The sequence below is a fragment of the Diceros bicornis genome, chromosome 17 (genome assembly GCF_020826845.1).
Source record: "Diceros bicornis minor isolate mBicDic1 chromosome 17, mDicBic1.mat.cur, whole genome shotgun sequence".
In the NCBI taxonomy this organism is placed as follows: domain Eukaryota; kingdom Metazoa; phylum Chordata; class Mammalia; order Perissodactyla; family Rhinocerotidae; genus Diceros; species Diceros bicornis.
In genome coordinates this window covers 54,605,863-54,633,840 of record NC_080756.1, presented here as the reverse complement: position 1 = coordinate 54,633,840, position 27,978 = coordinate 54,605,863, and the positions used below count along the sequence as shown (strand labels likewise).

The window sequence follows — 27,978 nt, the reverse complement described above, 5'->3', positions numbered from 1 at the left end:
CCTTGCTCCCCCAAATTGCAGTCAGGGGAAGAAGCCCTAACACATTCTCCCGCCCCTGCTCCCCACCTCATTGGTTCCCTCCCCCCCTGCAGCACCTGGCCTCTCCCGTTACCCCATTGGCCAGCGGCCCCATCGATCCTCGCCTGGCTGTGCTGACGTCATCCTGCAGTAGCGGGGATGGGGGATGAGAGAGAGAGAGTGAGGACGCCGGGCTCTAGAGCGAACGAGGAGAAGCCACTGCAAGTCCCCCACCTCTGCCACCCAGGTTGGGGTCTGCCCAGGTTTGCTCTATGGGCTAGTGTGGGCTGCAGGCCCCTCTCTGTTTCTGCCCTGCTGCCCGCTGTCTTCCCTCTCCTCCTTGGGGAGCCCCTGCGTCCCTCCCCCAAGGTGGAATAAGCGGGCTCAAGGCTCCCAGGGGAGAGCGATCGCCTGGCCCTGCCCTGCCCCACACCACATCATGGCCCTTCTGCTGTTGCCCCTCTTGCTGGCCTCCCTCCTCCCCTGCAGCTCCTGTAACAAAGGTGAGTGAGGTGGGGGGTGGGGGCACTGAAATAGGGGTATCAGGCAGGGCGAGGAGGGATAGGGTGGGCAGGAACTGTTGAGGCTCTCTGGCACATGACAGGTGTCAGGTTCTTCTGCCCATCCCCCTTCCCCTTCGTTTTTCTCAGACCTGACCCCTCTCCTCTCCCTCACATGCCCCTTGCCACATCCTCCTGTTTGGTCCATCTCTACCCATGTGCTTCTTTTCCTCCTATTTGGTCCCCATTCCCATCCTGGGATCTCTGTCTCCTTCTCCCCCAATTTCTCCCTGCTGGAGATAGCTCAGGTCTCAGAAGGACTTGCCCCCGAGGGGCGATATACGTCTCTGGGTGGTTCTCCGTTTTCACTGGGGTGTGCCCGCTCTCAGGGTGTGTGGCAGATCCATCTGGTTCATCTCCATCCCATCCTGGGGAGAAACTATTCCTTGCAGCTCAGCAATTCAGAGCACGTATGTTTTGGTGTGTTGTTCTGCATCCATACCCTTATGCCTGCATACAGCTGGGCTGTGGGTTACCAGAGCTGCCCTCTCTGGCAGATAGCAGATAAATTCAGCTGGGTGAGGCTGTGAGAGGGACCAAGAGGGAAGGAGGGAGAGAGGGGGTTGGGCTCAGGTAGGTGGAGAAAGGCAGGAAAGGGCAGAAGTGGGTTTGTGAGGGTGCTAAATGAGTGGTGAGAATGAGAAGGGAGATGAGGCGTGGGAGGGGGATAAGAAGGGGATGGAAAAGGGTAAAGGTGGAGGCAAAAGAAGAGAGAGAAATGAAAGGGAAATCAGGAAGAACAGGTGAGGAGAGGGAGAGGGGGAGAGTCAAAGAAGGAAGAGACAGGGAGCCCAGGAGTGAGTGAAAGGAGATGGACACAAGGAGAGAGTCGAGTGGGTGGCCGAGAGGAGAGGAGAAGGGAGACCAGGGAGAGGGGCAGGGTTGGAGGGGTGAGCTGTGGAGAGGGTGCCCAGTGCTGGCCTTGCTGTGTGCAGCCCCTCCATATTCGGGCTGTGGCTCCTCACCTCAATCTCTGACCTCAGCCCGGCTTCTTAGCCTTTTGCCACTTCCTGTGCTGCCTCTGAGCACCATCTTGTGGCTTTTTCCTCTGCCATTAGAGAGGGGGTTATGGTGGTCATCTGTAAGAGAGGGGCAGGCATTCAAATACCAAAGGCTTTTTGGGGTGTGGTTGGAAGAAAGAATGGAAGTCAGGATTTCTTGCTCAGTATGAGATACTGGGATGAGTTTCCTTTTGGTAACTCAGTTTCCCTCTGATGATACGTCTTTCTCTGCCAATGTCCTGCTGGTGGGCCATCATGAATGTGCTTTCGGAGCCTGGGGGTTGGCGTGATGGGATTATATAGAGCAAGCAGTGGAGGATGGGATTGGGGGGTGATGTAGAAGGGGAAGGGAACATGCTGCGCCTTCCCCATAGCCCCTCACCAGGCTAGTGGAAGATTGGTCCTGGGGAGGAGACACAAATGAGCCGAGTCTGGTAGGAGATGGTGAGATCTGGAGGCTGAATGAGTCCCACATCCATCCTGGATTGGCTGCTTGTTGAAGGGAAGAGGGGTGGGGTAGGCAAGAATTAGGACTAAGACATAAGTCTGTATCAAATGTGGGATTCAGGGAGTGTGAGGTTTGGTGGCCTTGTGGGGGACATAGAAATGTTATGAGTAATGAGTGTGTTCTCTTGGGTGTTGGAGTGAGAAGCAGGGAGGGGATTTGTTTCTAGGCCAGTTCAATAATCCCTTAGGATGTCAGCTCTGCTGGATCTAGTCATTTGGCATTGATTCCTCTGTTCCATCCCTGCCCCTCTGTCCTATATATTTCCTCTTCTCTCTTTTCTCCTCTCAACTCTGTAAGAATGGCCTTAGGTTGGGGCTTGGCTGGGAGTGCAGAGTGAAGCGATCAGGATTGAAATGGTGTTGTGGTGGTGGAGAGGATAAACCATCAGGATCTCAGGAAACTTCTCGATCTTCCTCTTTTCCTAATCTCAACTCTGCCATTAATCTATCCCTTCCCTTTCCCAGGGCCTTCTGATGGCCCACCACTACTCCCTGGATCCCCAGTCTCTACTCTCCAGCACCTGAAATCCCTACAGAAAATTCTCCACCCTCTGACCATGTTTCCCGCGGGAGACAGTGGTCCCCCTCCCCGACAGGGCAGGCTGTTGTCATGGAAACTGTCTATCCTGCCATAGGAGAGGACTGTGATCTCCCACAGACCCTCTTTTTTTTTTTTTTAATTAATTAATTAATTAATTAATTTTTTTCTTTTCTTTTTTCTTTTTTTTATTTATTGCAGTAACATTGGTTTATAATATTGTATAAATTTCAGGTGTACATCATTATACTTCTATTTCTGCATAGATTACATCATGTTCACCACCCAAATACCAATCACAACCCATCACCACACACATGTGCCCAATTATCCCTTTCGCCCTCCCCCCTCCCCCCTTCCCCTTTGGTAACCACCAATCCAATCTTCCCACAGAACCTCTGACTCCTTTAATAGCCGATTTCTTGTCCTCAGCCCTTCCTCCTGCAGGTGCTTCAGCAGGGGTGGAAAGGGTGATGATGCTGGTGGGTGTGGGTCAACAAGGGTTGGGTGGGAGTGGAGGGCCAGCTCACAAGTGCTTCCTCTCTTCTCACTGGGGGGTCAGCCAACAAGCACAAGCCTTGGATCGAGGCAGAATACCAGGGCATCGTCATGGAGAACGACAACACAGTCCTGCTGAACCCACCACTCTTCGCCTTGGACAAGGACGCCCCCCTGCGATATGCAGGTAATTGGGTTTGGGGCATGGCAAGGTGGGTATGACAGAGGGCAAGGGAAGAGAGAGGAGGTCCTGGGAGGAAGGGCAGTGAGGAAGTGGGGAAGAGGCCTTGGGAAAGTGGAAGAAGAAGCAGGCTCAAGGAGGAGAATGGGCTACATTGAAGAATTGTGGTTGAGTTAAGGGAACCAGGGAGAGGGACGTGGCCAGGCAGGGGTTAAATGCATCAAGATTTTGCTAGATCTCATAGCCAGTGGCTCTAAGAGGTTGCCCCTCAGGGAAGCTGGGATTGGAGCTGTATGTTTGATAACTACTGCTGTCATGTGTACAAGAGAAGGGACAGGGGTTTGGGAGGAGAGGTGAAGTGGGAACTCAAGGCAGGGAGGCTGAGGTTGGGAAGGAGATGCTGGAGGTGGTTGCAGGAGCCTCATCCCTCCCTCCCCACTCCGCAGGTGAGATCTGTGGCTTCCGGCTCCACGGGTCTGGGGTGCCCTTTGAGGCTGTGATCCTGGACAAGGCGACAGGCGAAGGGCTGATCCGGGCCAAGGAGCCAGTGGACTGTGAGGCCCAGAAGGAGCACACCTTCACCATCCAGGCCTATGACTGTGGCGAGGGGCCCGACGGGGCCAACACCAAGAAGTCCCACAAGTGAGGAAGCCCTTGTCCCTGTCCCCTGCTGCAGGGCCCTCCTCCCTCCTCCCAAGCTCCTCACCATCCTCTGTCCATGCCTCATAGACTAGCTATCCCCTCCCGTCTCTGTTCATAGGTTTAGAGACAGTCTTTGTCCTGCAGGAGCCTTCAGTCAAGGTGACAGAAACATACAGTAGAACTCAGTGGGATCTAATCCTGGTTCTGCCTCTTATGACCTTGGGCAACTTAGCCCTTTTGGATCTGTTTTTCCTTATCTGTCAAATGGGGGTAATGATGATACCTACTTCTTTAGGTTGCCGTGAAGATGAAAGGAGATGGTTTGTGTAAAAAGTGTGCGCCACAGTGCCTGACACATAGGAAAAGGCACACTACATGGGAGTTACAATGATGAGGAGGAAGAAGATGAGCACACTGAGCACACATCCAGATCCCTTCCAACTGCCTCACCTGTCTATTTGTATTGTGCACCACGCTCACACACATAATGTGTACACGCACAGCTCCAGGTGAGGGTGGACAGGAGATGGCTATGGCATGAAAGAGGCTGGGGCCCAGGACACCTATGTCTGTTCCCAGCTAACTTCTCATTTGAGAACGGGAGAAAGATTGGCAGTCAGGATTCCTGGGCCACTAAGAGGCACTAGAGATAAACCAGTCCTTGTGACTCAGTTTCCCATTTGGAGACAGGACCCTTGCCTCTGGGCCCTGGGGGCCTGGATCTTGGCTAGGGGCGTGGCTTGGTACAAGAGGCTTAGCCCCAGCTCTGCTTGCCCCGTGGGTGCCTGAGTAGAGAGGGCCCACAGCTGACATGCACATTGCGCACACGTGCGCAGAAGGCTGCACTCATCTCACGTGTGCTATTCATGTCAGATGACTTATGGCTTTTGAACAAATGCCACTTCCCTTCCCACGGTTGGTTTTAATTTGGCTTTTACTCTGCATCTTCCTTTATTATCCCATCAGATCTGACTTGTGAAGGAATGACCTGCTGGACACAAAATCCTCTGCCTTACCCCTGGTTTTGGCACCCCAACCTATAGCATTCTGTACAGAAGTCATTGAATCAGCTTCTGGCGCCCCCTGGGATTGTTCCTTACCCCTTACATCAGTCACTGTTTCCCTCAAGGGCTCTCCTTCTTTTGGTGCCTGGGGCCCTGGGGGGCGGGGATGAGCATGCTGACTGCCCCAAGCTCAGGGACACACTGGCTCCCTCCTGCTCTGATTCCCTGTCTGGATTCCTACTTGTGCCTCTCCTCGAGTGTTGAGTATCGAGGCTGGCTGACTCTTCCTTGTCCCTCCTCTGCTCTGGCACGTGCAGGGCGACTGTGCATGTGCGGGTCAACGACGTGAATGAGTTTGCTCCGGTGTTTGTGGAGCGGCTGTACCGCGCTGCAGTGACCGAGGGGAAGCTGTATGACCGCATCCTGCGGGTGGAAGCCATCGATGGTGACTGTTCCCCCCAGTACAGCCAGATCTGCTATTACGAGATCCTCACACCCAACACCCCCTTCCTCATCGACAATGATGGTGAGTTCAGCCCCTGCCCACCCCAGCTGTCCAACCCTTGTGTTCCCACATCCCTCAGGTTACCCCACGGCTGTGCTCTCTACTTCTCCTGCCCCTCAGATGCTCACTCCACACCCTCCATCCCAGATGTGGAGATTTTTTCCCAGATACCTTCTTTCCCGCTTCCTGCTGCCTAATTCACCTGTGCCCGATTAGCTCACGAGTCCTTCCCTTGCCTGCCTGGGCTTTCTCTAGTGCTTCTGACCCTCTCTGTCCTCCCCCACCTGCACCCCCACCCCAGGGAACATTGAGAACACAGAGAAGCTGCAATACAGTGGTGAGAGGCTCTACAAGTTTACAGTGACGGCTTATGACTGCGGGAAGAAGCGGGCGGCAGATGATGCCGAGGTGGAGATCCAGGTGAAGCCCACCTGTAAACCCAGCTGGCAAGGTGAGGAGCTCAGCTCTGTGACCCATCTTATGAATCATCTTTTACTTTGGTCTCCCATTTTGTCCCTCCTGACAATCATGGGGGCTTGGCTACGAGTCAGGGGAGGGATATTTGGGAGCAGGCTTGTAGCTGTCTACCCTGGCTGGCCATTTTCCTATGAGCTGAGACTGCCAGTGGACATGGCAAGAGCAGAATGGATAGGAGGGGCTGCCTTACCCTTCTCTCTCTCCACTGCCCTCTCTCTCTCACCCATGCAGGCTGGAACAAAAGGATTGAATATGCACCAGGCGCCGGGAGCTTGGCTTTGTTCCCTGGTATCCGCCTGGAGACCTGTGATGAACCTCTCTGGAACATTCAGGCCACCATTGAGCTGCAGACCAGCCATGTGGCCAAGGGCTGTGACCGCGACAACTACTCAGAGCGGGCACTGCGGAAACTCTGTGGTGAGTGTGCCCTAACTCCCCAGGCCTGCCCCTGCCCACTCAGCCTCTGCCTGACCCTCCTCTGCCTCTTTCCTAAGAATCTGCCTTACATCTTCCCTTGTCCATCTACAGGTGTATATATCCACAGAGGTTGTGGCATGTTGTTAGCTGTTGTGGCCCCAAAAGCAAATAAATATGTCATTGGCAAAGATGCATAATTGTCGCATAAGACAGTCACCAGATACATTGTGGAACAATGGTAGGGGGAGATGAAGAGTTGGAGAAGGAGTTGAGTTAATTGGAGAGCTGTTCCTACAAGAGAGGTCCATCCCTCTCTCATCTCTGAAAGGCCAGAAGAGGTGGTGAGACTAGCTGTAGTCTCCCATCAGTCTTCCCATCAGTCACTCTTTCCCTGCCTGCTTCCCATTTCCCCATCTGCTACTTCTCAGCTCTGACTCTCCCGCCTTGTGGGGCTCCTGCAGGTGCTGCCACTGGGGAGGTGGATCTGTTGCCCATGCCTGGCCCCAGTGCCAACTGGACGGCAGGACTCTCGGTGCACTACAGCCAGGACAGCAGCCTTATCTACTGGTTCAACGGCACCCAAGCTGTGCAGGTGCCCCTGGGTGGCACAGCTGGGCTGGGCTCTGGGCCCCAGGACAGCCTCAGTGACCATTTTACCCTGTCATTCTGGATGAAGCATGGTGTAACTCCCAACAAGGGCAAGAAGGAAGAGGAAACCATTGTGTGTAACACTGTCCAGAATGGTGAGCCTTCCTCAGGGCACTGGTCTGAGAATGGGGACACTGGCTTCTTGTCCTGCCTCTGTCACTGGCCAGTCTGTTCCTGTGAACGGGCCATTTCTTCTCTCTCATTTGTAAGATGGCAGTGCTAGGTTTGATACTCCCTGAAACTCTGTGATTGACTCCCAACATGACGAGGTGAGAGCCTAATGCCCTCAGAGGGCACTGGGACTGCTCACTGCTGTTCTCATTTGCAGTTGCCCAATCCCCCTGCATCCCACATGTAGTAGATTGCCCCCAAATCTGCTCCCATTAAAGCCCCTCCATTGCAATGGAAAAGGCTGGGTAATGGTCTGCCCCATTCTTTGTCTTCCATCACCATCCCATCCTCCTCCCATAAGGGCTCGTTGGCTCCATCTGTAAGTACCCCTCCTCCCTCCACTGCAGTGGCACATCCTTCTAGGGAGGGCTCAGCTTTGACCTGCTCTTTCATTTCTGCAACTTATCTGAGCTCATTTCTGTTGACCTGAAAGGGATTGTCGCCCATGATGTTTGTATTAACCAAAGGCCCAATAAAGATCTGGGTGGGAGCAGGCTGAACAGTGTCCCCCCTCAGCCAGCCAGATGCCTGAGAAGCCCTAGTTATCACCTGGACTGGACTCTGTGTGTGTGTGTGTGTGTGTGTGTGTGTGTGTGTGTGTCAGAGAGAGACTGAGAGAGAAAGGAGACGCTAGAGCATGCGGGAGTGAGAGAGCACCTGAGAGGATAAAGAGAATCCAGCATCCTCTCCCTCCTGGTGCTTTGAACATGTTCTTGCTTCAAGGCCAGTGTTTGACCCCCGTCCCCATTGTCTCCCCTCAGAGGACGGCTTCTCTCACTACTCACTGACCGTCCATGGCTGCAGAATTGCCTTCCTCTACTGGCCTCTGCTTGAGAGTGCCCGCCCAGTCAAGTTCCTCTGGAAGCTGGAGCAGGTGAGGCCGGTGCTAGGCTCCTGGGAAAGCTGGGTGATATAACTTACTTTCAGGGAAGGAGGGTGCTAGGGCAGGGATTGGCATTTACTGGGTTGCCCTATGCCCCCTCTTTCATTCTCCTCTATCAGTTCCTGACCATTCTACCCCCAAGGCTTGTCTCCTGCAGAAAGCACTCCTGGACTAAAAGGAAATAGGGAAGAAATTACTACTAACATCAAACCCAACCAACCTTCTCTTTCCCCCTTGTTTTATTTCATTTCCTTTTTATCTAGAACCTTAACAGTACATATCGCTGACTCTCCAGCAGTGAGCATGTTGTAAGCGAAGACATGAGTAATTCTGAGGGACACAGACTGGCTTTGAGTCCTGTCAGGGGAACTTACTAGCCATGAAATCCTGGTCAATATGTTTAAACCCCTGTTTCTTTACCTATTAAATGGGGATAAGAAGGGTTCTATATCCCAGAGTTGTTGTAGGATGAAATGATGTAGTAGACCTTTACAGACTGAAAAGCAATCTATACATTTTAATTCTTACTATTATTATCCATGATTAGGAGGGATAAATAAAAATGGCCAAAAAAATGTAAAATCCTCTCTTGAGCCAACAAGTGTAGCCTCTTCTTTATTCCTTCTCCAAGTGGACCACAGGGACCCGTGGGGATTAATTTGAGTTTCCATCTCCTGTTTTTCTTGCAAGTGGTGGAGAGACTGAGTAAGCAAATGGCTGAAAAAAGGCAGGAAGTGGAGGGGAAAGAAGGGGAAATGAAGGGCCTAGGAAATCCACAAACTGGATCATTGAAGGCTCTCTACAAAAGCTTTTGCTTTTTGTGGCATTCTTTTAAAGAGATAGTCTGCCATTTGCTGCTTCTTGATCTTCCCCCCACATTGCTAATATTGGTAACATTACTCTTTCTATTTTTCTTTCATTTAGTTTAATTTATTCAACAAATATTTATTAAATACCAATACCCTGTCATTGTGCTAGGTTCTGGAGATACAATGGAGTATAAGATGGAACAAAATCTTTGCCTTCATTGAGCTTACATTTTAGTTGGGGAGCTAGATTTTTAACAAGTAAGTAGACATACAAAAATGGTAAATTGTGATAAATACTGGGAAAGAATAAGCAAGGGACTGAGGTAGAGAATAGAGGGAGGCAAGGGGAGAGAAACTCACCTTAGATCAGATATTCAGGGAAGGCCTGACGGGCATGAAATGTAAACTTATCCTAAAGGATGAGAAATAGCTGTGGGAAGAGAGTATTCCAGGCAGTGGGAAAAGCAGATGCAGAGGCCCTGAGGCAGGAAAGAGCTCAGCATGTTCCAAGCATGGAAAGAGGGCCAGTGAAGTTAGAGTGCAGTGAATAAGGGGGAAGACTGGATTTGACATTGGAGAGAAGGGCAGTGATCAGGTTGTACAGTGGACTTTGTCAGCTGGGGTTCATTTGGATTTTGTCCTATGAAAGATGGGAAGCCTTTTGAAGAGTTTAAAGCAGGGATGTGACCTGATCAGATTTACATTTTAAGAAGATGCCTTTGGCAACTATGGGAGGAATGTATTGGAGAGATATGACAGGGTAGGTATACAGATAAGACTGTTGCAACAGTACGTAGGCGAAAGGTTGAGGACTTGAGTGATGTGTGGCAATATAGATGGAGAGAACTGCATAGAAACCCACAGCTTTTAGTTCTGTTTAGGCCTAGGATGGACAGTACCCGCTGATGGATTGGATGTGGAGGATGAGAGAAAGAGAGCACCAAAGATGTCTCCTGGGTCATTCATTTGAGCAACTGGATGGGCGGTGGAGCGTTTATCCTGCCCAAGGGATTAGGAAGGGGTGTGGACTTCCATCTTACACACATGAAATTTGAGATGCCTGTGAGACATCCAAGTGGCGAGCATTCAAAGAAGAGTTCTGGGCTGAAGATGAAGATTTTGGGGTTATCAACATAAATATGGTATCTGAACTCCTAGGAACAGATGTGGTAACCCCTAGGAAGAGAGTGTAGAGAGAAAAGGGAAGAGAGTCTAGGTTGAACCTTGAGGAATTCCAACATTTGGAAATTGATAAGGCAGAGAACTCTCTACCCCTCGTTCTTCTGACCATGCCTCAACCCATCTTGACTGAACCTGGAGAAACTGCAGAGGGAAGCATGTTTGTTTTAGTGATTCCTGCTGGGTTACAAACTTGGAGGTTCTAGTGCTATACACACATACATACAACATTTTGGGGGAAAAATTTATTCACAAAATAGTGTTACTTCTCTTAGAAATATTTATAGTTTTAACGATTTACCTGAAGAGTGGAATTTTAGGTACTAGGTTGGTGCTTCATAGATTCTGGGCAAGGATGTTACTCCTGGAGCTGGGTAGGCAGCAATTCACTAGTAAACCCTGTTGATAGAACTGGGAATATGAGGGACTGTTTCCTGTCTCCCAGGAGAAGGGGCAGTGCCTTGCGTTAGTTCCCTGAAGATGAAGTAAGTGAGGGGTTCTTTCCCCTAGGTCTGCGACGATGAGTGGCACCACTATGCTTTGAACCTCGAGTTCCCCACAGTCACACTCTATGCTGACGGCATCTCCTTTGACCCTGCCCTCATCCATGACAATGGTCTCATCCACCCACCCCGGAGGGAACCTGCTCTCATGATTGGGGCCTGCTGGACTGGTAAGTCCCCCTGAACTTCTTAATGAAAGCACAGAAGGTTGGAGCCTCCAGTGGCTTAGGATTGGTGAAGGAGCAAGGGTAGCCTGACCTTCATACATCCCCCTGCAGAAAGGTCTCCAGTGGAGGAGACCACAGCCCCCCATTACTCCCACCCATTCAGCTGATCATCACCTCTGACTTGGAGGAATTTCCTTCTCAGATATCACCAGAGTCTCTCTTTCTGTAACTTCAGCCAGTTCCCACTTTGTTCTATCATAATGATGGTTTCCACAGCCCAGTCCACTGCAGGAGGCCAGTAACCCTTCAGAGAGTCATCAGTCTTCTGATTTTTAAGCTATTTCTTTCATTTTTTCCTTCTGGGGGAGAGAGAGAGAATGCGTGTTTGTGTGCGTGTGTGTGTGTGTGTGTGTGTGTGTCTTACCAGAACCCTTGTGTATCCTCAGCAATAAATTTGGGGGTTTGTCTATAACAGAGAGATTGAGACATGACAAAAGAAGGTTTGGGACTCAACCGAGAGGTTGGAAGTCCTACATGGGCAGGGACAGAGCAGGGAAGACCTCTTCTTCCTGTCTGTCCATCTGTCCCCACAACCCTGAGCTCACTGCCACTTTTTTTCCCTCCAGAGGAGAAGAACAAAGAGAAAGAAAAGGGAGGAGACAACAGTACGGACACCACACAAGGTACTCTGTGTGTGAGACCTGGAGACCAGAGAGTTCTGGTCTGTTAACTTTCTGTTCCCTTTTCCACCCCCCCATCCTATCCAGCCTCACTATTTACTGCCTCACACGCCACCAGGGGGCAGAGCCTCCGAGAACCACAGCAGTGCAGGGTTTCCTCCGAGAGGTAAGGCCAGATGGAGCTGGGCGGGAGCCCGGGGTGTCCTTTCCTACCTACGGAATGAAGTAAAGGAGTTCTCTCGCTGGCTTTCCATGTAGCAGAACACAGGAGGCAGGAGCCAGTCACCCGGCAGGGAAGATCTGGGCATCTGTGAAGCTGGCACACATTCATCCTAGTCTCCTTGCATGCCCCCGTGAAGATGCCCTCTGCTGCAGGCTCCTCCTTTTCCTCGTTGTGCCTCTTTCCTCTCTTTGATTTTGCTTTCCTTCTGCCCTTTCTCCCTCTCCCGGAAGCTCTTCTCATTTCTGTTGCTTCTATTTTTCACGCTTCTTCTTCTCCTGGTTTTATTCTGTTCTCTCTCTCTGCCTTCTCCAGTCTCCCCCTTAGCCTCACTTCCCCCCATCTCTCATCTCTCCTCTTTCCTTCTGTCAGTGTCCACCTTTCTCCTGTTCATTTTCTTTCTCAAGCCTTCTGCTCTTTCTCTCTTTTCCCTTTCTCTTAGTCCCCTCTCCTCGTTCCATTCCTCTTCTCCTCTCACCTCCTCTTACCTCCCGTCCACCCCTGTGTTCCTGCCCTAGGAGACCCCTTGCCGATCCACCACTACTTCCATGGCTACCTGGCTGGTTTCAGCGTGCGCTCAGGCCGCCTGGAGAGCCGTGAGGTCATCGAGTGCCTCTATGCATGTCGGGAGGGGCTGGACTATAGGGATTTCGAGAGCCTGGGCAAAGGCATGAAGGTATAGCCCCTTCCTCTAGCCCTCTCCTTCCGGGCATGCCCCCTGCCCACCACCTTTGCCCCACCTCTCTACCTCTGCTCCCTTCCTCTCCCACCTCTGATCCTGCTCTCAGCTGTGTCTGTGTCTGGGGCCCAGGTCCACGTGAACCCCTCGCAGTCCCTGCTCACCCTGGAGGGGGATGATGTGGAGACCTTCAACCATGCCCTGCAGCATGTGGCTTACATGAACACTCTGCGCTTTGCCACGCCTGGCGTCAGGCCCCTGCGCCTCACCACTGCCGTCAAGTGAGTGTTGGGTGGGGCGGGCAAATCACAGAGCAGAGCCAGGCGGTGTCAGAACTCCTTGGCCTTAGACATCACCTAGGGCTAGGCACACTTCCCTTGTTCTGTGGCTGGGGAGACTGCGCCCCCAGAGAGGACAACAGACCTGCTCAATTGACATAGCTATGTTGGTAAAAGAGCCTGGACTAGACTCAGATTTCCCAACAACTGATTCATTACTCTTTCTACTAAGCTACATTTCCAGGATTTGGGGTTTTAATCTTCTCTGTGCTGATACGTAAAGTGGGACAGAGAGGGTACTGGGTTGGGAGCCTGGAGACTTGATGTTACTTCTTACTCAATACTGATTGCCTGGATGACCTTGGGCAAATAGATCTAGCTGTTTCACCTATTTTAATCTTGATTCATCAAACTCTTGCAAGGTCAAATAGGATGATCTCAGTCTGGGGGTTGGCAACCTATGGCCCCAGGGCCAAATCTGGTCTGCCGCCTGTTTTTGTAAATAAAGTTTTATTAGGACACAGCCATGCCCATTCATTTGCATATTGTTTATGGCTGCTTTCCCACTGTGATGACAGGGTTGAGTAATTGGGACAGAAACTGTAGGGCCCCTCAAAACTGAAAATACTTACTGACTGGCCCTTCATGGAAAAAGTTTGCTGACCTCTGAGTTCTAGGTGAATGATTCTGAATTCTTTAAAAGAAAGAGTGTAGATTACTTCAAGGTTTGAGTATATTAGGTGTTTAAAAATACGGATTGACTGAGAGGTAATGAAAGCTAATAGTTAAGAACACAGGGTCTATTACTAGCTTTTTAGCTTTGAGCAAATGCTATAAAGCAGGAATAACAAAATCTAATTCATGGAATTGTTATGAGAACTACATGATATAATCCAGATCAAATGCCTAGCAGCATGCCTATTCTGCAAATGTTGGCCATTATTATATGAAGGCTTTTTCACTCCTTGTTATGGTTTATATGGCAGTTTTTAGGAGATACTGCCATCTAGTGGGTGAATTACACAATGTAGGAGTCAGGATTCGTGAGTACGTGTTCCCTTCTCCCCTACTCTGCCTCAGTTTCTCCATAAGCTATATGAAGATAAACATCTCTGACTTGTCCCTAACCTGGGAAGGGTGGATTTAGAGAGGCGAGGGCTCTGAGCCCTAGACAGTGACTGGGCATGATTATCAGGCCTCACAGTTAGAGCCGTGGAAGGCAGAGACCGGGCTTTTGGGAATGGTGTGGTCATGGTGGAGAGCTGAAGGGCACAGGTAGATGAGGCCACGTGGGCAAGGATCAGAGCTGAGTATGCGCCCCACCATGTTCTAGTCAGGACTCTAGTTGTTAAAGGGCTGTTGTCATCCAGTTATGAAGGGCTTAATCTCTCAGAGACCAAGCAGTTGCCTCATCCTCCTCAGTCTGTCAGGACCACGTCAGAAGGGTAGGCTCTGTCTTTTGGCTTAGGTGGAGCGCTATGAGGGGCGTCTCACAGGGGGAGGAGTTGACATCCTTTCTGTTGACTGGCTCATCTGAACTCTTCCTGCCTCTTTCAGGCCCAGGGAAGAGGCTTGTCCAAGGGCTGGGAACCTGACTTTGGTCCTTTAGTAGAGAGAAGGGGCCTTGTTGTTTTCTTTATGAGGTTAAGGAAGAGACAGCTCTCATTTCTTCATTTTTAGGGCTTCATGTGGTTAGTGCTACCCTAATACTTCCTTGAGGTGGTGGGAGAAAATATAGAAGGGTGTGTGTGTGTGTGTGTGTGTGTGTGTGTGTGAGAAACAGGGAGAGACAGATACCTAGCAGCACCTCCCTTCCTCTGAGGCATATCCTTGCCATAGTCCATGTGGCTTCCCTAACTTCCAGTGTTTAGTTCTTGGACCTGTGTTTAAAGTCAGATTTATGTAACTGTTCAGTCAATGCAGGTTTTCCCTAAGGTTTTTTTTGTGGTCTCTTTCTTGGAAAGCCCATCTACTCATGGCATTAACCCCTGAACAGATGGCTATGATGTCTTTTTCTTCAGCGTTGTCCTCTTTCCATAGCTCTTGAATTTCTACCTGCTCCCTATAACCTCTATCTAAATATTCTTCCAGCACCTCAAACAAATGAGCGAAAGCTGAAATAATGAACTTCAGTGCCCAAACTAGCTCCTCCCCCTGAATTCTCTATTTCTGTAGAGGTGTCTCTGTCCTTGCAATCGCCCGGGTTTAGACCTCTGAGTCATCTTGGATTCCTCCCTGTCTTTATCTCCCATGCCCCATCAGTTGCCAGGTCACCTAGATCCCACCTCTGTGCCAGGTGTCTGGAATCTGTCTCCTCTTTTTCCGTTTCTGCTATTGCGACTCCAGCCCAGGCTCTTGTTACCTCTCACCTGGCCTATTGCCATAGCCTCCTAACTAGCTGACCTATCTCTAGTGTTCTAATTGTGGTTTACCCTCCACCCTGAGACTAGGTTAGTGATCTTAAGTCAGAATTTTCATCCTCACACCTCCCTGATGAAGAAGACATCGATGGCTTCCTCTCGCCCACTGCACAAAAATTGTACTCAAAGCCCTCAACCATCTGGCCCGAGCCTTTCCTGCCTTGTGTTCCTCTACTCCCCTTAGTATTCTCCTCACCTTCTGCCTAGTGAAGTCCTACCCTCCTTCAAAGGCTAGCTCAATTGCTACTTTTCTTGATTATTCCTACCCTCCTTTGCCAGACACTCCATTCCCATCCTAGCCAGAAATAATCCCTCCCCCTCTGCACTCTCATGGGTTTTGTTTGTTCCACTCATGTGATGGTGACCATGTTTGCCCTTGTTTTAAGGGTTGTGTGCCATATCTAATATCTCCAGATCATTAGTCCCTTCAGGTCAGGGACAGCCCCCTCTTCCCCTTTGGGTCCCCTTTGGATTGCTCACCGCAGTGGGAATGTCTGTTGGAGCCTGTGCTCCCAGGGTCAGCTGGGGTTGTTTCCCAAGAGGCTTTGATCTGGGCCTCTCTAAATGACAGTGCAGATTGTCTTAGGCCCCACTCCTTGTGGCAGCAAGTGGTAGGCACTGATAACTTCAGGGGCTCTGAGCTCATCATATCTGCTGAGGTTGTACCTTCTCCTTTTTGCCTCCAGCAGTCAAGCTGGGCTTGCTCAGGAGCACTAATAACAGTCCTCTCAGCAAAATCATTTCAGTTAGCACAACCATATGGACATAGTCTTTGCTCCTGAATTACCAACTCCCTTGTGAAGACTGTTTGTTCAAGGGGGCACTCGTTTATAAATTTGACTGGTGCAAACCCAGGCCCCAAATGGTGGCTATGGTTTAGTGGAAAGATCGTGGACTTGGAATGAGAAGAGTGGGTTTAAGCTTTGATTGGGACACACATTTGTTGTGTGGCCAAGATGCTTGACCTAAGAGCCTTGGTTTTTTATCCCTATTCTGCAGGATTGAAATAAGGTTAAATGAAAAAAATATGGGCAAATGCTTCATAAACCAGCAAGTGCTATGAGAAAGTGAGGTGTCATTAATATTGATTGGCAAAGGATGGGGCTAGAGGTGATCCTGGGAGCATGTTCCTGAGCGGCTGTGCTGTTGGTTGGTCTGGCCTGGCTGAATGCTCTAGGGAGAGTTTGTCCTGGCACCGAGATCAGCGAGGATTCATGGGATGATCAGTGCAGGTCCAAGAAGTTCAGATTATCTCACCTACCAAAGTATGTTTCTCTGATATTGAAGGGAATGAATGGAAAACACACCAAGGAGGAGGACATCATTTGATAGGCACCCCCACCCCATCTCAACTCACTTTTGTTGTTGAATATTTTTTGGCACATATCTGCCAGATATTGTACTGAACACATTTTTTAATTTAAATCTCCTGGGTAAAGCACTGTGTACGTATATACATTTTTGTAAGTAAAGTTTGTAAAATAAAGTTTCATAGATGTTCCATAATCCTGGGGTAGGGTATTGGTGATGTGATCACCCCTCTAGGTCAGGGTTGCCTGACCTTCTGTGCCTGACTCTTTTTGGCAGTGGCATCTTCCCAGAAAAGAGTATCTTCCCCTCCAGCTTTGGTACTGGGGGGTGGTGGTGGTGCAGAGACACTATCCCCCTTTCCTCCTCTCACCCTCTCTGACATGGGGTACTCTATTGTAGAGGTGGAGGGATAAAACAGAATATGCATTATAAGGGAGGGACTGTTGGGGTCACAAGCTGCCTCTTTTCTCCCTTCTCATATAGGTGTTTCAGTGAAGAATCCTGTGTCTCCATCCCTGAAGTGGAGGGCTATGTGGTGGTACTTCAGCCTGATGCCCCCCAGATCCTGCTGAGTGGCACTGCTCATTTTGCCCGCCCAGCTGTGGACTTCGAGGGACCAGAGGGGATCCATTTGTTCCCCGATCTTCAAATCACTTGCTCCATTTCGCACCAAGTGGAGGCCAAAAAGGATGAGAGTTGGCAGGGCACAGGTAAGGATGACCGCAGGGAGTGATATCATCCAGAGAAGGGAACCATGTCTGGAACCAGAGTAACGAGGAAATCTGGAGCTGGACAAGAGAGAGACTTCATCCTGCATTTGCTTGACTAGAACCACTTACCATTAGGATGTAAACCCAGTAGGAGGCCCATGGGTGTCAGGAAATTGTTGGGTAATGATGTTATTGAAAATGATGCCGACTGCTCTCCGGGAAGATCTGGAAAGGGAGGAAGAATAGCTATGAGGTGGGCCCTTTAGCAATGACCCAGATCCTGACTCTGTCCCATCCAGTGACAGACACTCGCATGTCGGATGAGATCGTGCACAACCTGGACGGCTGTGAAATTTCTCTGGTGGGGGATGACCTAGACCCCGAGCGGGAAAGCCTGATCTTGGATGTGGCATCCTTGCAGCAGCGAGGGCTGGAGCTCACCAACACATCTGCCTACCTCACCATTGCCGGTCAGTGGGGACTGAGAGCTTGTCCTCTTCCCCTTTCCCGCCTTGATCAAGTATCTGGGAAATCCAGAGGGTCCTCCTTCCAGGCCCAGGGATGTGGCCAAGTGCCATCTTGTACCTTCCTAACCTGGAAGATCCTCTGGCTTCCAGATTGTCCCTAGAGGAGGTGTGCCGGGGTTCAGGCTCCAAATGGTTCTTTCTCCCTGCTTCTGTCTACAGCGTGGCTCATCTCTACTCCTGGTTCCTCTTCTCCTTTGGCTCAGTCTTCTCTGACTAGCTTTCTAATCCTCCAGCTATTTGGTACCAGCCATCATCTCTGTCTCCCATCTCACTTATCTCATGTACACATCATAGCTTTAAGTCAAGTGCTCATCTCGTAGTGAATAGTGGTAATGATCTGGTAGCTTCCAAAGGACCTTTGGCTGCTCTTCTCTGAAGGACCCTCCGTAGGGGAAGATGGGAGAAGATGGGCATAACCAGTTCCCTCCTATTTCCGTTCCCTTCCAGAGCCTCACTGAGGACTTCTGTACTTTCCCCTCTCTCCATTTCCCTCCTGCTTGCCACCCCCCTTCTATCTTGCAGGGTGTCCTTCTTTCCTTCCCTCCATCACTACTTGGAAGCTGCAGAGCTGTTAGGGAAGGGCAGAGCAGGAAATGGAGCCTAGGTAGCTCTATCCCAGTCAGTCAGAGCCAGGCGAGAGGTGGAGGGGAGCAACTCTTCTGACGACTGAGATCACCCCCTGTTGAGGGGTGGGATGGGAGTCTGGAAGAGAGGATCCTGCGCCAGTCTCTTCATTGGCCCCTGCACTGAGCTGCTTCCTCATCCCCCAGGGGTGGAGAGCATCACTGTGTATGAAGAGATCCTGAGGCAGGCTCGTTATCGGCTGCGACACGGAGCTGCTCTCTATGCCAGAAAATTCCGGCTTTCCTGCTCGGAAATGAATGGTCGTTACTCCAGCAATGAATTCATAGTGGAGGTACCTAGAGAGGCTCCTTCCTTCCACAGCTACCCCCACTGGCGAGGAGCCAGGGTGGAGTGGACTCAAACCGATAGTCGGTAGGAATGGAAGTTGCAGCCTGGAGGACTCCTGGGCCTGGCAGTGGGTAGAGGAGGAGGAGAAGCTGTGGGGCAGTGGTTAAAAGGTGGGTTCTAGAGAGGTGGGGTAGGACCTGGGAGAAGCACGTGCCCACTGAGCCTACCCTCTCCCCAGGTCAACGTCTTGCACAGCATGAACTGGGTTGCCCACCCCAGCCACGTGCTCAGCTCCCAGCAGTTCCTGCACCGTGGTCATCAGCCACCCCCTGAAATGGCTGGACACAGCCTGGCCAGCTCCCACCGAAACTCCAGTACGTAAGGCTGCATGGGGCAGGCAGGGAGGGCCGGGTGGCAGGGAGTGGGCCGGGAGCAGGCATCTTCCCCCTCCACCATGAGGAAGGGAGGACAGGGCTGGAGCAGTGTGGCCTATTCGCTGTGGTTCCTGACTTAACTGACGGCTGTGCTCCAGTCCCTTTGTCCCCCTGGAGCGTTAACTCTGCCTCTTGAAGAAGGCGAGCCTGTGTCACTGCAGGGGCACTCGTGCTTGGAATCATAACGTCAGTGTGGGGTTTAGGCACCTTTGTTTTCCTGCTGCCCTCCCCAGCAGTATCAAATTAGCCCTGGACCTAGGGATCCTCTGTAGTGAAGCTATCAAGTATTTATTAAGCACCTACTGTGTACTAGCACTGTCCTAAAGTGCTATTAGGAATATGAAAGAATTATAGGATAGATACAGTCCCTGTCCTCAAGGAGAACATTGGTGCTGTTACGTGTATAATTATGTGCTATCTATAAAGTCCTAAGACTTTTTATAACAATATATGCAAATATGCAAAGTATTACATCCAGGAGAGCTGCCCTTCAAAGCAGTCTCGTTCCCTGGCTGTAGTCCTTTACCAGGGATGCAACTTTTTAATTCCCAATTTCAGAGTTGCTAAATTGTGGAAAAACTAGAAATTACAAGTATAAGGAAGAAAAATCAGCCATGATTCCATCACAGAGAGGAAACCATTGTCAATATGATATATTGTGTTCCAGTTTTTTTCTTTTTACAAAGTTGGGATAAAATTGTTTTGTAACCTCATATTTACACCTAATATTATAAAATGAGTCTTCTTTCACATTATTAAAAACTGCCAAATGACTCTGATGTTGCTGAAAATTATTTTTGGAATCCCTTTTTAGAATTGCTTTCAAAGCCAATTTACGAGAGGCGTTTATGTTTGTCGTTTTTTAGATACACCCTGCCCTTGGCCCAGTTCAGTGTTACCCAACTTCATCATCCACTTTTGTCAGAGTTGGCTCTGGATATCATTTTAAGTTTTTACACATAAAACCTACTCTCAAAGGGTGCAGATTTGTCACTTTTGAAAAAAGTCAAAAGGTGTTTCACAGGCTCTGAAGGCAGTTCCCTAAGGAGTTCCAAGAATGCTTTCCTGGAAGAAGCTCATGGTCACTGAACACTACCCCGGAAGTACAGCCCTCATTCAATACATGTAATAATAAGAAGAGCGAGCACATCAGGGTATGCCAGGCACCACGCTCATGGGCCTTTACACATATTAACTCATTTAGTCATTACAAACAACAAATGAAATAGGTGCTAGAATTATCCCCTGTGAAGGCAAGGAAATGGAGGTCCAGAGAGGTTATGTACTTTATCCAGGATCACACAGCTAGAAAGTGGTGGAGCCAGGGGCCAGCCCTGTGGTGTAGTGGTTAAGTGCGTCCACTCCGCTTTGGCGGTCTGGGGTTTGCAGGTTCAGATCCCGGGCGCGCACTGATGCAGCGCTGCTCAGGCCATGCTGTGGCGGCGTCCCATATAAAGTAGAGGAGGATGGGCACAGATGTTAGCCCAGGGCCAGTCTTCCTCAGCAAAAAGAGGAGGATTGGGAACAGATGTTAGCTCAGGGCTGATCTTCCTTACCAAAAAAAAAAAGAAAAAACGTGGTGGAGCCAGAATTCCGGACCCTGTGCAATAACACTGCCCTCCACGCCCTCTCCATTGATGTTTGATGCTTTTTTTTTCTAGTCATTACTTTACAGTTGCACCTAATTTGTGGGAGCTCCCAAGGGCTTCCCAGGGCTTCTTTGACTGAGGCTAGCTCCCTGATGCCCCCAGATTCAGTCTGGTGTCCTCTCCTTGGGCAGTGGCCACCACTTTGTATTTCCTTTTCCCTGGGACTGGCTCCCTTCTTCCTTGCTCCCTCTGAAAACAACTGCAGAGGCCTTTCTGAGTGTTTTACTGTGCTTCAGTCAGCAGTGGTGAGGAGGGAATATAAGGCATAACCAAGTTGCAAAGGTTCCAAGAAGCTTCACACAATCTTTAGAGATGGATGAGCAAATCAATAATCCTGTTTTTGTTAAACAGACCCTTGGGGCCAGCTCTTTTTTTCCTCATGATTCCCTAGCTTTTTCTCCAGTTCCTTCCCTGGGAATCATCCCACTCAACCTTGTCTGGGTTGGCCTGGGTCCTGCTACTCAGATTAGGCTCAAGGTAGGTCCAGGTTGGCATTGCTGCTGGGCCTAGTGAGATTCTCAGTCCTTGTTTTCTCTGGTTTCGGGTCCCACGAGAGGGAATCCCAGTTCTAACTCCCCCAGAGCTTCCTCTCCTTCCCGCTCAGCTACCCGGCACTGACTGGCCTGACATTTCACACCCCTCATCCCTCGCAGCTGCCTGGGGGTGGTCCGGGGTTTGTAAGTTCTGCCCTTGCTTCACCTCCCCAGAGTAAAGCCCAGGCTCCCCTCCACTGCTGTGAGCTGATGTCCAGGCCAACCAAGCTTGCTCTGAGATTCCAACTGAGAGTGCCAGCCTGCTTTTGCTTGTCCCCTCATTTTGGCCTGAGTAGGGTGTGGAGTTCATAGTTCTCCTGAGGTTGTTGGTGGTTGACATCTCTTCAGCTTACCAGGAGATCCACTTGATAAAAACCATTCCATATGCCTTTCTGACTCTTTGAGGTGTTCCTTCCCCTCCCAACCCCAAGAGTGGTGTTACAGGATTATGGCTTTGCAATTTCAAATTACTCTAATCATGCAGTAGCAGTAAGAGAGATAATTCCCTCCAACAGGAGAGGATTCATTTCTCTGAAGCTTCTAAGTGCACCAGAAAAGAGAGAGCAGTGTGAACTGGCGCAGCCAGGGAAGGTTTTGTGGCTCATGTACAGTTTGAGCTTTGACCTTGAAGGATAGAAGGGATTTTGGATGAGCATGAGAGAGAATGAGAGTTTGAGAATTGGGGGTGGGTGGTTGGTTTGGGGTGTTTATGGTTAGGGAGAATGAGGTTATCTGAGAAAGGTGAGCTGAGATGATGAAGACAATATTTATCCAGTCTTCCCAAACTTGGACGCACATCAGAATCACCTGAACAGCTGTAAAGATGCTTGGTGCCCAGGTTACACCCCATACCAGTTAAATCAGAATGTCTGGGGGTGGGAGCCAGGCATCAGTGGTTTTTAAGGACCCTCAGGTGATTCCAATGTGCAGCAAAGTTTGGGAACCATTTCCCTACTTTGTTTCCTACAAGTATCTGAGGCTTTGCAGAAAGACCTACAATGCAATAGGATAAAAATAGACAATGAATTAGGAAGTGAGGAGAAAAGGACAGTGATGAACGAAGAATGAGAGGAAGCCAGGGAACAAAGTCAGTTCATAAAATACATCCTAGCAGGTGCTATGTGGTTGCTAGAGTGGGCCAGACTTGTGACTCTGAGATAAAGCTGTTATGAAAGGCATATGATAGGAGCCACCAGTATTTCAAAAGAAGCCCTAAGCCTGAGAGCAGCAAGAAGTTTCCCCTGAGGCTCTTCATAGAGAGGCACCATGCAGGGCTGTGGGCAGGGCTGTTGACAATGTCCTCACAATCAGATGGAGCCAGGAGTTCACATGGGCCGTTTGCTAAAAACCCCCTCATGTTGGCTCTGGAGGTCATTCAACGCCAGAATTAGCTGCTTGGCTCTAAAGCAGCAAGAAAGGTTGACTGTACTTCTTACACTCTTGATTTTTGTCTTAGCTAATTTAAAAATCCTGCCATCTCCCTGGCCTCTTGGCTCATTTTAAACTGATTAACCATACTTGTTCGCCTACAGAGGGAATGGCTGCATTTTGTCTTTCCTGTGGTCATTTCTTATTCCTGGCAATCAACTTGTCATTTCCTCACCAGGCCAGGGGCTCAGAGGGACAAATGCCTTCAGTTAAGGCACAAACTAGAACCGTTGGCTTGGCCTCATCAACCTGCCCCTAGAGCAGGTTCACCTGCTTTGGCCTCCACTCTGAGGGGGGTCTCCACTCCTTCTAGAGACTGGGCTTAGTCACAGGGGCCATCTGCTGGTAGGGTCGCTGCCCCTGGATCTTGCCCATTGACATGGAGATCTGGGAGGGACTGTTTCCTGCAGATGGGTGGAAAGGGCAGCTTGTTGCCCTCTTCCCTCCTCCCCCATCCCAAGGTAGTTGAGAAATGCTGATCCAGCAGTCCCATCTCTGCCCTGGAACCAGTGCCCAGGGAGCCTGCCTGGCCTGCTCAGCAGAGTCAGCAATCATTGGCAAGTGGCCCCAAGTGGGCTATGGGTCGGGTCAGGCCAGGGACCAACTTGGCAGAGAGCCATCAGGGAGCCTCAGGGAGTTGTGAGGCTAGTGTACCTGCTCAGGCAGGGCATTCTCCACACTCCTGGCTGGCCCTGGAGTGTGTGGCAGCGTGTGTGTGCTAGCTGCTGGAGAGGAGGGGTATGCAGCAAGGTGTGTGGGGGGCTCCCGTGCCGTGTGCTTCTCTGTGCTCTGCTCTGTCTCGTGTCATGTGAGTCTTAGAGGCTGTGGGTAAATTTGGGACTGGGAGATACATATGTGGGCTGGAACGTAATGTGTGTGCGTGTGGGACACATAACATGTAGTAGTCCCTCAGCAACGAGCCTGCCCAGAGTCTGGGCCTCCTGGGGCCTCTGTGGGTGGGTGAGCTGCTGTGCATACAAACAGTGGGCAGGGCTGTACACCCATGTGGGGTGTAGTGACCCAGCTGCCTGTGAGGGCTCTGGGCCTGAGGGCACGTGTGTGGGGTCTCTACCTCCACCTGCTGTCCCTGGGGCTCTGGTCTCTCCTCCTGCTTCTCCGAGTGCTGTGTGTGTGTGTGCAGAAGGTGGGCAGGGCTGTGCTCATGGCTGCTTGCTCTGTGGCCCTCGCGGCCCATGTCTTTGGTGTGTATGTCTTCCTTCAGGGGGTTGCCTGGTCTGCCCAGCTGGCAGGCAGCTGGGTGATGCTGCACACATGGCTCTGCAGTGCCTTGCTGGAGACCCTCAGAGGCATCCCTTTGATCCTGCTGTGTGAGCGGGCCACCAAGTGGCTGGTGCAGGCAGGTGTGCAGGCCGGCAGAGGCCTGGCTTGGCTGCAGGGTGTAGCAACCTTTGCCCAGCTGTGTGCCCGTGTGTTCTTCCTGGGCATGTTCCTGTGCATGCACACCTGCTTTGCTGCCATCAGCTCTAAGGTCTGCGTGAGAGTGCACATGCCCTCCTGCGTCTCAGTGCGCTTCATGATCCGTGCACCCCTGAACCTGGGCATCAGAATGAGGCTGCAGGACCAGAGGCATGACAGGGCCACGGGGGAGGTGGGTATACGTCAGGGGGAGATTTGGGAGGAGCAGAAGCCCCAGACATTCAGGAGACCCAGGCCCCCAAGGAGAAGAGAGGTGTCACGGAGCAGGAGAGAGCTCCGTCCAGGTGGGTAAGTGAAGGGGCTGCTCCTTGCCCCTTGGACTTGTACCCCAGCCTGGGGTGCCAGCACCTTCTCCTGGCAGCCAGGGCAGACTTGGGGCCTGCTTCTCCTCTTATGATGCAGGAGGGCATTTCCTCCTCCTGCACCATCAAGCCCGTGTGGCTGCCTCTCTTTTTCCCCCACTGGGCACTGGGCTCTCCTTCCTAGGCTAAGCCGTCCCAGGGGAAGGCACAAGCAGAATGACCTGGGCAGGCTCCGATCCTTGCCCTCTGTCTGCTGAGAACAGGGCTGCTCACAACAGCGTTGGGCTGGGAACCCTTCTCCTCCCACTGCCCGCCTCCCTTTGCACACCTCCCTCCCTCTGTCACTCCATCCCTTTGGCCTAGCAGCAGCCCCTTTCCTGTCCTCTTCCCGCCCAGTCTCCTCCTCTTCCCTGTGGGGCTCTGTTTCTCCTCCAGCTTCTACAGGGTAGTCCCCTCTTCTGGGCCATCCTGGATCCTATCTTCTCCTCCATGCAGACTCCCTCTGCCCAGGTCCCTCCCCTGTTCCTCCCTGTGTGAGTCCGCTCAGGTGTGCCTGAGCACCATCTCCTCACCACACACTCTCCCCACAGTGGTCCCGAGTGCAGCGACCCTCATCATTGTGGTGTGTGTGGGCTTCCTGGTGCTCATGGTCATCCTGGGCCTTGTTCGCATCCACTCCCTTCACCGCCACGTCTCGGGGGCCGGCGGGCCCCCAGGGGCCTCCAGTGACCCCAAGGACCCTGACCTCTTCTGGGATGACTCAGCTCTCACCATTATTGTGAACCCCATGGAGGTGAGTGGCCCTGGGGAATGGGGAGGTCTACAGAGTCAAGATTCCACTGGAGCAACACAGCAAAGACTCCTAATGAGCAGCCGGGCCCTGGGCAAAAAGCCCTAAGTAGAGCTGCCATGAGCAGGAAGGAGAAAGGTTGGGACGAGCGAGAGGAGCAAGAGGTGGGAAGGGGAGTAAGGGGACTGAGGGAGGTGTGGCCCCGGGAGGAGAGGCTCAGGGTGTGTGCAGGCTGCTGAGCCCTTCTCCTCCCTGCTCCCCTTCTCCAGTCCTACCAGAACCGGCAGGCCTGCGTGGCGGGGGCTGCTGGTGGCCAGCAGGAGGACGAGGACAGCAGTGACTCAGAGGCCGCTGACTCCCCCAGCAGTGACGAGAGACGCATCATTGAGACCCCCCCACACCGCTACTAAGGCCTACACCCCTCCTCAAACAGAGAGAGTTTTGCCCTGGTGAGATAGAGACACCCAGAAAAGTGAGGACATTCTGAGAGAAGAGAGACCAAGAGGGAGAGAGCTCTTCAGAATGAGTTGTCCTTTAATCTCAAAATCCCGGTGGGCGCCACTGCAGTCCGCCCCACCCCTTCTCCTCCACCTCTGGGCTCTTCTTATTCTGGTGTGGGAGACTGTGGCTGCCTTTTCTGCCCCTGATGGCAGCCACCCCCTTAGCTCACCCTTGTCTCTGTCTCTCCCCCACCAGCTGTGCGCTGTGCTGGGTGGAGTGTCAGTAGCATTGGTGGGGGCCAGGGGTGGGATTGAAGGAATCTCTGTGCTCTGCCCTTCCCTACTCTCCTGTCCATGGAGGCCTTTCTCCCCCAGGCTCCCTCAGCTGGGCCTTCCTTGCTTCTCTTATGATCCCCTTACCTCTCTTTCCATTTCACTCTGGGGATCCCTGCTTCTTCACCTTGCCCGCTTCCTTCCTTTTCTGTCCTTTTTCCCTCCTATCCTTGCCTGAGGTCCTACAGCCCCTGCCTCTTCCTACATGACCTGGTTGTGGCTAGGTTGAGGGGGTGGGAGGGGGAGCGGGGTCTCGGGTGTATTATATATAATGTATATTTTTTCATGTTGTCATGTGAGCGCAGCCCCTGTGTTCCGTGTGCAGCTCACAGCCTTGCGTGTGTGCGCGTGTGGCATCGTCATGTCCTGGGGTGGGGGTAGGGGGATGGGTGTGGTAGGGAGGAGACACACCCTTGGGTTTTCAAATAAAACAACCAGAAAAAGCTCCTTGAGCTGCCTCCTGCCTGCCTGATGCTGTGTGGGTGCTGTGTGGGTGGCAGGCTCTCAGGTCTCAGGCCCCATTCGGGTCTCTGAGCAGGGCGGAGGTGAGGGGACAGGGCTGGTTGTCCTGGGTGCCGTCACCAGGTAAGTCCCCAGAATGCCAAGCCACTGGGAAAGTAGGTTGGGGGCAGATGGCTCCCACTGCCTTCTTCCCTCAGCACCCCCTGGAAAAGTATAGACAATTTAGGGAATGCTGCAGATGCCTGGGCTCTGTGAGGGACACTGTCAGCCCCTCCCCATCTCTTGGGACATTCCACCTGGAGCACATGGGCCCCCAGCCTGGGAGTCCAAGGCGGGGGGCAGGTAACCCTGCTGTTTGTAACAAGAGAGAAGGGGCTCTGAGATGTTTCCCCGGTAGTGGGGGGCAGTAACCAGATGGGGCTATTTCAGAAGAGTGAACTGTGGTGGGGCATCCTTCCTGTGCTACCCTTGCCCCAGGAAATACCAGGGATCCAAGTCTTAACTCCTTTCTGTAGAATGAGGAGATCTGAATGTCAGTGCTGTTTTCCCTGGTTCTCTGTGGCTCTCCGTAGCACAGGTAGGGTGGAGTGGAGCTCACTGGCCTACCCATGCTCCACTCAGTGCCTGGTCTTTCTTCTGCCAGGTGCCCCAACCATACCCGTAGCTTCAGCTACAGCTGTGTGTTGATGTCTCCACGTTTCTATCTCCCACCCAGACCTCTTTCCTGACCCCCAACTACAACCACCTGTTGGTGTCTGCACTCGGGCATCCTGGCCTCACACACGACCTTTGCCTGAGTTCTCTCTGTTCTCTGTTACCTATCCCTTCACCTTTCTCCCAGTCTCCTGAGCCAGAAACCCGGGAGTCAGTCTAGATTCTTCCCTTTCCTTTAACCTCATGTCCAAATGGGAACTAAACCCTGTCGTTTTTACATTTTAAAATCTCTCAAATATGCCTTTTTGTTCCTCTCCCTGCTACTGCTGCCACTGCCGGGGTCCATACCCCCTTCAGTATATGCCTGGTCGGTTGTAAGAGCCTCCTACCTGTTCTCCTGGCCCCATGTCTTCCTCCGCTCCAGCCCAGCTCTGGGGCTGAGGGGTCTCTCTAAAGTGCAGCTCTTGTTATGCCACTCTCCTCTTTAGAACCTTCCCTACCTCCCTGTCATGGCCAGGGTCAAGTCCCGACGCCTTGGGAGCCCCCTTAACCCAGGTGGGTCAGGCCTCACCTCCCTCCTTCCTTGACCTCCTCTCTGCTCCAGTCACACAAAGCACTACTACCTCCTCAAACTTGCCCTGCCGTTTCTTGCCTCTGTGTCTTTGTACATACTGTTCCCTGGGAGGTCAGTGCACAGAGGACAGAGGTGGCTGAGCAGATGCCCTGTGGTAGCCTCTCCTGGAGTGGGGCCTGCCTGGATGCCACGCTGACGTTTCCTGGTCTGTGGCAATACTACGTGGGAGGCCGCCCTACCTGTTCAACCTGAGTCCCTCAGAGGCTCAGGGTGATGCTCAGTGGGTAGAGCCTTCAGACATTGGAAAGCCTTAGCTCTCAGAGGGGTAGGAGAGAGAGTTTTTGGTTTATGATCTTGAATTTCAGTCTGTTCACTCCCCTCTCCTCCCTCTTGCCATTCCTTCTAGTCCTCACCCACCCCCGGTCTCAAAGACCACAGCTTCCCGTGCAGAAGAGTGGAAGCCAAGTGGATCACATTATTTCTGTTTGTCCTTGGAG

General features: G+C 51.6%; 1 protein-coding gene across 2 annotated transcripts; it reads left to right on the top strand.

Annotated features, from left to right (window-relative positions):
- Positions 1 to 127: 127 nt before the first annotated feature.
- Positions 128 to 26,223, top strand: CLSTN3 (calsyntenin 3). 2 transcript variants are annotated; one of them, XM_058558893.1, is made up of 18 exons: positions 128 to 265; positions 3,187 to 3,309; positions 3,750 to 3,945; positions 5,267 to 5,475; positions 5,756 to 5,905; positions 6,163 to 6,348; positions 6,810 to 7,091; positions 7,929 to 8,041; positions 10,549 to 10,711; positions 11,335 to 11,391; positions 12,127 to 12,284; positions 12,420 to 12,568; positions 16,780 to 17,006; positions 17,306 to 17,476; positions 18,304 to 18,449; positions 18,684 to 18,819; positions 24,819 to 25,021; positions 25,288 to 26,223. In XM_058558893.1, the coding sequence occupies exons 1-18, from the start codon at positions 178 to 180 to the stop codon at positions 25,426 to 25,428; spliced, it is 2,898 nt and encodes a 965-aa protein (XP_058414876.1). In that variant the 5' UTR covers positions 128 to 177; the 3' UTR covers positions 25,429 to 26,223. The 2 variants fall into 2 exon arrangements, with proteins under 2 accessions (XP_058414876.1, XP_058414877.1); XM_058558894.1 differs by having other exon boundaries at positions 197 to 521; positions 25,288 to 26,222.
- Positions 26,224 to 27,978: the final 1,755 nt, after the last annotated feature.